The sequence below is a fragment of the Colletes gigas genome, unplaced genomic scaffold (genome assembly GCF_013123115.1).
Source record: "Colletes gigas isolate AHSC1104 unplaced genomic scaffold, ASM1312311v1 Colletes_gigas_Sc00060, whole genome shotgun sequence".
NCBI lineage: Eukaryota > Metazoa > Arthropoda > Insecta > Hymenoptera > Colletidae > Colletes > Colletes gigas.
In genome coordinates, this window is record NW_025106689.1 from 225,150 (window position 1) to 235,388 (window position 10,239).

At 44.2% G+C, this 10,239-nt stretch overlaps 1 protein-coding gene across 1 annotated transcript; it reads left to right on the forward strand.

Annotated features, from left to right (window-relative positions):
- Window positions 1-448: 448 nt before the first annotated feature.
- LOC122403559 (L-lactate dehydrogenase A-like 6A) lies at window positions 449-7,351 on the forward strand. The gene is made up of 6 exons (XM_043407150.1): window positions 449-610; window positions 5,486-5,603; window positions 5,710-5,883; window positions 5,959-6,132; window positions 6,214-6,455; window positions 7,175-7,351. The coding sequence occupies exons 1-6, from the start codon at window positions 449-451 to the stop codon at window positions 7,349-7,351; spliced, it is 1,047 nt and encodes a 348-aa protein (XP_043263085.1).
- The last annotated feature ends 2,888 nt before the right edge of the window (window positions 7,352-10,239 follow it).

A 10,239-nucleotide genomic window follows, 5' to 3' on the forward strand; every position in this document is an offset into this window, starting at 1 on the left:
CCACCTGTACGAATTCGGCAGCTGTCTGTCGATTTCCGTGCGTTCGCCCACGCCTTTGTTCACTCTAGCTTGTCTATTCGAAATGGGTATTAATCGACTAATTTTTTTCAATTAATCTATTACATTAAAAGACCTGCTCCGGTTAAAGTTTAGAAAAATTGCTCTTTGCGGTTTCAATCGTTACTTTGATCGAAACCTGCCTAACAATCTTCTTTGTACCGTAACAATTTTGTTTGATCGCTTGTATTCGCTCGTACACGTTTCTGTCGGTAGACAACTTCAAATTCAAACGTCAATGTCAATGTTTCACTGTTGCTTTCGTCGATTGAAATGGTGTAGGCTAAATTATCAGAGTACCGCGAGAATTACTAAATCTTCCGAGGAGATTCTATTTCGTTCAAATCCTCGGGATGCAACGCCCCGGTCCTGAGTATCGGATTCAGTGACTATGTCCGTGCCGAGGAAGAAGTTAATCGACAATCGTGGAAATACTGCAGCGTTTTTACTGACGAAACAGTCGGAGGATTTCGCGGACAGCCATCGCGTGAAAATCGTTATCGTTGGCAGTGGTTATACTGGCGTCGCTGTTGGGATTGCTATACTTTTCAAGGTTTGTAAAACTTTCTACGTTTTTGCTTTTAACCTCCTTCTTGCTTATGTACGAATTCACTATTACAAAGATTCACTTGATCAACGAATTTAAATTTTGTACAAAATCATAACCATATACGATGGCACTCTGTATAAATAAAAGGGAACAGTAAGATGAAGGGAAGACTTTTGAATAACTGGACCCAAGCACTAAATTCTCTAGTATCTGCAAGAATGTTACGTAACGAAAAGAAATGACCAGGTCAAAATAACACGAATATAAATAGAACACACTAAATTAACTCATCCATACTTCGTAACAAACGAAGATGCTTTAAAATTGTCAATAGACGAGAATACTAGCCAGTATAAAATTCTACGCCATTGGCCAAAAGGACCTTGGCCAATTTAATGACAGAATTATAACTGGAAAAAATTACACTGAAACAAGAGGATAATTCGTTAGAGAATGTGGCCTTTGAAGCTTCTGTTAGAAGATGTTACAAATATAATGAACTGAACTATAAAACTAAATATTGCACACTCAACAAAATAACATCAGCGGTCGAAGGTTGACAACACGCGTAGGAAAAGCGACGTGTGCGACCTCGGGCAGTTTAAGAAGATCGCATACTAGTCACACACCGATGCAGCGCGTGATTCGTATTTGTCCGAGGGAACGATCGTCGGGCCCAGGTCGCGGATCTCGAAGGATATCTTCGAGTCGTGCTCGACAAAGGGTGAGGAGTCCGAGGAATGGGCCGACTCAGCTGGTCGTTGGACGTGTGCGCTCGTATACGTACGTTTACGGGGAACGAAGGTTGAATGTGGGCTCGTTAGTGTGCCGGATCAAAAAGGCTATTATGCAAATGATTCACGAAAGACCAGAAGAGGGAATTCGGCTACGGGAAGAGGCAGAGATCGGAACGCGAGGAAGAGAGAAGACGAGAGAAGAAAAAGGGCAGGACGAGAGAGAAGTAGAAGAGGAACGTGCTTCCTCCTGCTCGTTATCGGATCGTAACGCGAGCATTTACACGTAGGACGCCCCTGCAGGATCGTCGCGGGGCTGATTTATGTTAGTCACCGAGGAGGAAAGCTTGAAATCCATACCCGTCTACGAGGACGCGACGCCCTTATCGCGCTTGCTCATCCGGGCTTCGTTTCTTTTTTTTTCGTGCGAACGGTGGACGTTTCCCCGGTTACGGAAGTAACGATTCAAGCAAATCGGTAGGGTGGTCATTGAAAAATTCCACCGCCTACGAACGGGCGGTTATTACGAGTTCGCAACTCATCTTAATGCCCCTCGAGACGCAATACCTTGTACTTTCGATGCAACGGGAGCGAAGCCAGCTGGTTAGGCGCATGAGTCACCTAATTCGAACGAATACAGCCGCGAGTAATTGTTTCGTGCATGTGCTGACGCTGGAGGAAATGAAAGCCGAAGGAAAATAGGGTAAACTGTCGACGGAAGGGCAATAAAGCGACGTAATCGTTGCCGCTCGGTACATTCCGGTAGGAGGTAATGAACGTGGGCGAATAATTTCAGGTTTCGGTTTCCGAGGATCGTTATAGAGGCAAAGTATCTGACGGTTGTTACTCACCTCGTTGACCATCATTGTACGGGACTTTTTAACGAGTGTATACTATTACCTACTAACGTTACGGTCTGTCATCAAGACGGGATAATGGTAGCCGGCTGAGAATAAAATATTTCGTATGTTATTTAACCGGTCACCGGTCGTTAATTTTCTCCGCGAAAGGAGCGAGAGTTTAGAATATTCGAACGCGACGATGTCAAAGGCCATCCGCGGAAACGGCGAACTCGTTAAGGTGAACTGAAATGGCCAGTGTCCGCCGGTTCCAATACGCGTCGGTGAAGATGAGCACGATGGTTAAAGAACGAGGGAGACAGTCGAGAAAGGGAAAAGGAAAAGCAGGTGAGAAAGAAAAGGAAGACGAGGTAGTGAACCGTACGGTTGCTCTCCTCGTCCAGGCTTGGCAGATCGCATCAACGAGATGATCGCGAGGTACCAGCGTTCCAGTACCATCTTCAGGGCTTACTGTCCACCTTGCGGACCATACTACGCCCAAGTTCCTCGGTAGTACTTGCATAAGACGTTCATCTTCTTCTTGTTCTCGTCGTTCCTCGACCCGTTGTAACATGTCATGTCCGTCGGACCGCATTAAATCGTACAAACCATCTTGCGGGTCGGTGCTGACGATGAAGAGTCCTCCGACCATCGCTTCCTGCTCCGAATCTCATTTAAGCTATTCAGTTTGTTTTAATGCACCAGATACCTACGGCCAGTTTAATGGTCGAGTATGCTGGAACGTCTATTACCTAATCTAATTTAAAAACAATATTGTTCATTTAACTAAAACTCGTTAACCAACTTTTGCACGCGACTTTGCTCGCGAAACCCACGAAACGACCATTTTATTAAGCATATTAAAATTTGGATTTCTCTTCATTTGACTAGAATCTTCGCAGAGATGTAATATTTGCGAACCAGATCCACGTGTTTAATATTTTTAATTAGATTCATCGTTTTCTGCGCGAGCAATTTATTTCCAAGCGTTTACTTAGTACGTAACAAGATCGAGCAAAAATGTAATCTTATTACAGTTGCCAAGATGCGATTATATGTAATCACTCTGTAATTGCACTGTAATCACGCGATAATTGCACGATAGTTAAACAGTTATTACACGCTTTAAAGATTTACGATTATGATTATACCGTAATTCATGTGTAATCACAGTGTTATTGCATATAATTGTTCCGCGAAAAATTTAATCAGACAATATTTTGTTCGTGTCTGACGCGTAGTGTATGTATTTTATTTTCGCGCGTGGTAACTGCCGAGCATCAGGAAAATAATATTTACGAACAGGTTCGAGTGTTTAGAAACTAACAAGAACGATGTACCGGAAGAATAATAAAATGTGCGTAGGATCGAGTGTTACGCGGTGTCCTCGGATTGCTTGTAGCTCTACGAAGCAGAAAGGACAAGGGTAACCGAGGGTGAAACGTTGGGCTAGGTAACTAGAAACGCATGGGAGACTGCACGATGTAGCAAACTAAAGTACAGTAAAACCTCGATTAACCGGATCGCGATTCACCGTGGTTTCGGCTATCCAGTGTTTCCTAAAGCAGAACTCCATCAATCAGAACTAATTTCGTCACGGTATCTCGTTCACTGAACATGTTGATGAGCTTTTATTAAGTACACGGATCAATAAGAAAAAATTAGCCTCAATGTTGAATCATGCTGTTCGATGTTTAGAACACGATGATACGTAACAAAAATTTATTAACTGTAAAAAGTTGATACGATATAGCACTTATAAGAGCAAAGTTATCAGAATAAAATACAATTTAAACAAAAGAGCTCATTTTGTATGGAAAACACGTTTTCAGTTATTTACCTTCGAGTCTCGATAGTTTGTTGCACCTGCATTTTCTCCCGATTGAGTCGGTTAATCGAGGTTTTACTGTAGTTCGATTTCGGTTCGATTAAATACAAATTGCGATCGTTGCAACCCGCGACACGCTATTGAAAATTTCGCATCAGTGTCGGTCACGTGTCATTAGAAATCTCGTTATAAAGTGTACACAAAGAGGTTTGTGAGTTAATTACCGCTCAATATCGTCGCGGGATACGTGTACGGGTATTACGAAGGACAGCGGAGAAAAAAGAGGCGAAGGGCTGCGAGGAAACTTCATCAGCTGGGATATTATGTACGCCACGGAAGTCATGCTTGATGAAGTATGGTGATTAAGCGGTGTACAATAACAGATTGAAGGCACAAGGGCGTAACGTAATATATTAGGAAGCCGTTTCTGTTGGTAGCCGCTGGTTTGTCTTAACGTGTGAAAGTACCATCTGTCAGAGAAAAATGTGTCCATCTGCTGGCGCGGAAGCGAAAGCGTGCACCACGAAAATGTGTTCGTCCCACGTGGCCCGTAGAGTAACGATACCCTATCATTTCTTCGCCCGGACGAATTAGACTGTGATTAAGAAAAATTACCGCGAGAGCCTACCGGGGATCTGTGTCAGTATTAAAAAGTTTCAACACAAAATTACAGGTTTCGGATGATGGATTGGGAACATCAATTACGCAAGAACAGAAACAAGGCGTTGGACCTAGAATTGTAGATTTTAAACTGAGGACAAATGTATGAAATTGTTGCAAGGGTCGTTTTTGAAACGTCAACCGCCTACCTGCAGAGTTTAAAAACGCTACCTTAAGTTTTTACTGTGGGAGTCTCAAGAAGACGACAGCCTTCTTTCGACGCGCCGTAATAATAAGAATAAATGATGAAAAGCATTTATTAACACGTACTAACCATTACGATGAAACAGAACAGGACTTATAATTCTGGGAATAACATTCCCATTTCATTTACTAAATGTAATTTAAATTTCTATATTTACGGTGGTATATAGCATAATTAGATTTTTTAAATTATAGTCGACTATGCGTTAAGTATGAGTCAGTATTTCAGGGACTTATTAAAGGATTACTTCTTGCGTTTGTTGATAAATGTATTGGCGAATTAAATATTAATCGGAAAAATTCAAATTTTTTTCGAATCCATCAGGACCGCGATCGACGGACACCGACAAAGTGGGTCTTCCCTGCGAAGGGCACGTAAAACCTCGTCCCGCTCGAACAGAAACGATCATATCCTAACGATCCTTCGCATTAAGGGATCGCTCGAATGGCGCGATCGATCGCGCGCGCGTAGAGTCTTAATGCGATTCTTGGGGGTCTTGATTGCGTAACGATTCCGAGTGTGTAATAACTCTGGCCCCCGGCTAGTGACCGGTTCCCGTTAATTACTCCTTTATAATCTGCCTTTTTGTTGCTCGTTGTCGGGCCTGCGTAGCGGCTAGCCTCCGAGCTGGTGTTCATAGATCTAAACGAGGACTTAGCGAAAGCAGAGGCGGAGGACATCAGCCACGGGGCGGCGTTTCTCAGCAATCCGAAGATCGTCGGTACAAAAGGTGATCACAAATCTCTATTAAAAACTCTTGCAGAAGTAGATTAATTCATTACAAGCAAAATTCTTTGAATTCTCTTCAGAAACTACACGAGTAGCTATTTTTTCAGATTACTCTTTGGCCAGAGACGCAACGGTATGCGTGATCACGATAGGCGACAAGTCGACGAACGTGCAAGAAGATGGCAATTTGCTGGAACGGAATTTGGAAATCTTGAAAGTCGTCATACCGAGCGTCTGCAAATACGCGCCGAACAGCGTGCTGTTGATCGCAACTACGCCAGGTATTTTTGACGCGGTCGACACCCTTTAACGTCGATGCACGTGCGTTCGACTAACGCGAAATCGTCACCTTTCAGTAGACATATTGTCGTACGTTGCCATGAAGCTCTCGGGTTTCCCGCCGCAGCGCGTGATAGGATTGGGCACATTTTTGGACAGCTGTAGGCTTCAGTACTTCATCGCGCAGAAGCTTGGAATTTCGTCGAGCGCGGTGCAAGCTTCTGTGATCTGCGAGAATGGGCCGACATCCGGTAACGAGCACACGAATTAACGCCCTCTTGTCATATTTCGACATCGAATTTTTCAACGTGCAATTAAAATCTGATGGACAGTGCCCATTTGGTCCGCGGTGACGGTAATGGGGATCAAATTGAAAGACATCAACAAGGACATCGGCGCGAATTCGGACCCCGAATCTTGGGGCGATCTGCACAAAAAAGTCATCGACTGCGACAGCGATCTTATCAAGAGGAAGGGGTATCGGTGTTGGGGCATAGGCATCTGCGCTGCAGAAGTTGTAGACGCCATTGTGCGGAACACGTGTATCTGCATCACCGTGTCGACGTATCTGAAGGTGACGATTTGAAATAATTCAATCTTACAAAATACACTATTTTACCAATCTCTTGAAACCCAAAAGTTGATACTATCCTTAATGCAAACGCTATTCTGGCGATTCTAATGCGTGGTAACAGAGAACTGGATGTATAATAGACATCTATAATACTCAGGAAGTCACAACAAACAAGAAAGATATACTATCCATAATATATTAACCTACTAACCTACTTTTGACTCCCCTTTCAAGGTACGACGATTTTTTAACCTTTTCCCTCGAATGCACGCTCTATTATTAGCACTATGAAATAAGTAGCCGCAACCAGTTCTCAAGTAACAAACGGGTTATAGGGTGTCCCATCACCAGGTGCCATAGGAACCGCTCGGAATCACCCAAGGGAAAAAAACATCGAACGTCCCAGTGCCTAAGACAGGATCTGCTAGGTTGACTTAGCGACTAGTTCACTAGCCATAAAGTCTTATAAACAAGTCCTATAAATCTAAGAAGCGATCTCCTTTCCTCCTTTCTTTCCTATCTCTGTTCCCATCGTGTTATACTTGACACACCATAGCACCACCATCTGTGTTAACATACGATTCGAAAGTGGCCAGCTTTCCGGGCCCATGTTTACCGGTATCCTTTTGTTTACTCGCCACAGTTGGGAATGTTTTATTCACGAACGGATGAAAATGTGAGATTTGTTCGTGAGCTAACTAAAAGTCAGACTTTTTCAGGGTTGTCGACACGGTTTGGAAAAAGACGTGTACATGTCCCTGCCCTGCATAGTCGGTAGAAACGGTATACAGTCGTTTCTGCGTCATCCCTACACGCCCGAGGAGCAAGAACTCACGGAAGCATCCTGCCGCACGATCTACGAGACTCAAAGGTCGATCGTTAACGCGCTTGAATGAGTCAGGATGACCTCGGAAAACGCTGAGAACACACCCGGCAATTCGCGTCGTGCAGTAAATTATCAAAGAAATTCGCGATTATAAATGCTTCTCGGCGAAACCGTACGATCTCGATCGTGTTTCATCACGTGAAAGCTGGCGCAGGAAGAAGTATGCCGGGGTCGCCGCACGCAAATAAAAGTGACTCGCGGATGATATCGCGAATCGTTTTATGTGCTTGTTTGCATCAGTTAAGAAATTTCACGGAAATCCTCTTTGCCGCGCTGGATTTAACGTTTCCGTGGCAGAGAGCACGTGGGACTGCCGCACACGGTGGTTCGAAACACCTGAAAAGCGACACAAAATCGCACGTACGTCAAATAAACTTCGCATTGTGTGAATTTTACCAGGTTTTCTAAAGTAAATAAAATGTTCATTTTCTATGTTTATACACCGCTTAAATGAAAAGCGAAATTTTAACGCGTTAAACTGACAAATCTAAGACTCGGACGCATAGAAATCAATAGATACGCGGCTCTATGAATATCGAAGTTGGCACTTTTTTATTAATTAGCAAATTCCTTGTGTCAATTTCGCGATTATCCTATGCTAAACGACGTCTTCGCGAGGGCTGCGCGCCGACTCGCGGCTGGATACGATCAAGACGTATACGCGTTTGTTTTACAAATCGATTTCTTTTTGTTGCGCGACCGGATGAATAGAGGAGTGCTATAAATCGCGCACGCGCGCCTCTTGGACGATTTCGGCTAATTTGCAGAGATTAATGCAGACCAGCCGTAATTAATTGGCCGATGTACGAAGCGGTTAACCGTCTCGCCGAAGGCGATCCGGATGATGAAACGATTGCTATTATAAACATAAAGAACGCCAGTTTCGAGGCCGCGATGGTCAACGATACGGCAATTTGTTATGGAATTCGTGCAAGCCGATACTGCCTTTTCGTCTCTGTCAGCCGCGACATTAATTAAGACGCTCGCGTGCCGACGCTTTCGACGCTACTGCCAAAGATTCTGTCCATGCAACGAGTCGTCTTCGTGGAGGTCCTATCATCGATATTGCTTCGAACGAGACCACATTATGCAGAGCATGAGAGATGGGTAACCGAAAATATCAGGCACCGGTTATAACTCTATCCAGAATTTTCACTCTCTCTCGGTGTTTCTCACTTTTATCCCACGATCAAGTCTAACAGAAATAACAATCGACAATATCCAAGTATCTCCCTCAATAACGTTCACGTCAGCAAACATTAGCGAGGGATTACTATACATCGCCGTACAAACCTTATTCTCACACTTTCTAAGTAACCTAAGTTACACGAATAATCAATCTTAGGGAGAGGGGGCACGAATTATGCATTATCTCGTAAAAGCGATAACGAGCCATCGACGCAGAGAGCTTGTACGTTGGGGAAGAAATTTATTCAAGCAATGACGAACGAACCCTCGTTTTTGCGGATACACGGGGCAGGAAATAATCGTCAGTGATTCATTACGACAATTACGGAGTCAAAATTTCATCGAGTGGACGGTGCCGAAACCTCGTCTAAAGAATGCGCGAAAGAGAGAGGCAAGTGGCAAGCTGGTACCTGCTGCTTTTAATGGCTCCGACTCGTCCCTCTTTTTCTCATTCTCGATTCGTATTCGAAACGGCCAGGGCCGTAACAGGAGGGTTCCTATGTACGCGGCGCGTTGTCGTCGGCGACCCACCGGCGAATTCTTCGTCGTACTCGCGACAGGAGCACGACGACGCGTCGGTGATTCATTATCCATGCTAACGAATGTGCGTTACGAGAAAGAGAAAGAGAGAGAAAACACACACGAAGGGTTTCCTGCGGCTGGAAGCCACACCAATAACGACGGGGAGCACGACAACGTCTTCATCTCCGAGGCACCGGCTTCCGAGGTGAAGCCATTTTTCTGTATTATCTCGATGACGCGTCCCGAGTACATAATTTATACCGCGCACCGCGATTATGGATCTAATGACATAATTCCGCCCGTCGGCATTCAGCTCGACATAAAGCGTCCGTCCGCATTTGACTTTCAAAACGCATCCGAAATTAAAACGTCACTCGGTCCTCCTCTGCCTCCTCTCCCTTTCGTTCAACTCCCTCTCACTCCGCCGTACTAAAAAAGAGCAGAAACTACCTTGAAGCGCAAGAAACGTTGCATTTTGTAAAAGCAAGGCGAAGGTGTAAATTGCTCGCACAAACGTTAAATAAAAGAGGACCAAGAACGTATCCTTGAAAGACGTCGCGACCAGCCCATGTGCACAATATGCGCAGCATACTTGATTCTTAATGGATCGAAACTCTTTGATCCAGGAGAAATCGTGCACGGCGATCGAGACTAAATTGCTTCGTCGATGGAAAGTCGCTATTACGCGCCTAGCCACGAGACAGCCGCGAAGGTAGCTCTGAATTCCAATTAGGTAATTCGGGTGTCATCCTAAATTCTGGCCACATGACAACCTAGTTCGACCGCTCGATTTTATGCAACGTTCTTACTTGCAAAGGAATTGTGACGTTGCGTCTTAAAGAATTTAAACACATATTACCGTGTCCAATTAGAATAAAATATTGAACCGATACTCGTTCTCAGATTCCAAACCAGCTCTTACAGAGCGCTTCGTAAGTAGTATTGGATGCGTGGAGCAGGAGGATAGCTAGAAGCGTTTGTATTGTAATTTATAGTATTTTGTAATTGTGGCTTCTGTGCTCGTTAACGACTGATTGTACAATTGTTCTGTGCGTCTTCGTATGAGTGCTATGCGTGTTCTAGTCTAAATTGTTATATGACACGGTATTTAAACTCTTTAAGCGAACTTTAGGCATTAGACTTGGATCTCACAGCGTGTAACCTTCAAAGAAAATAAAAATCAGACGG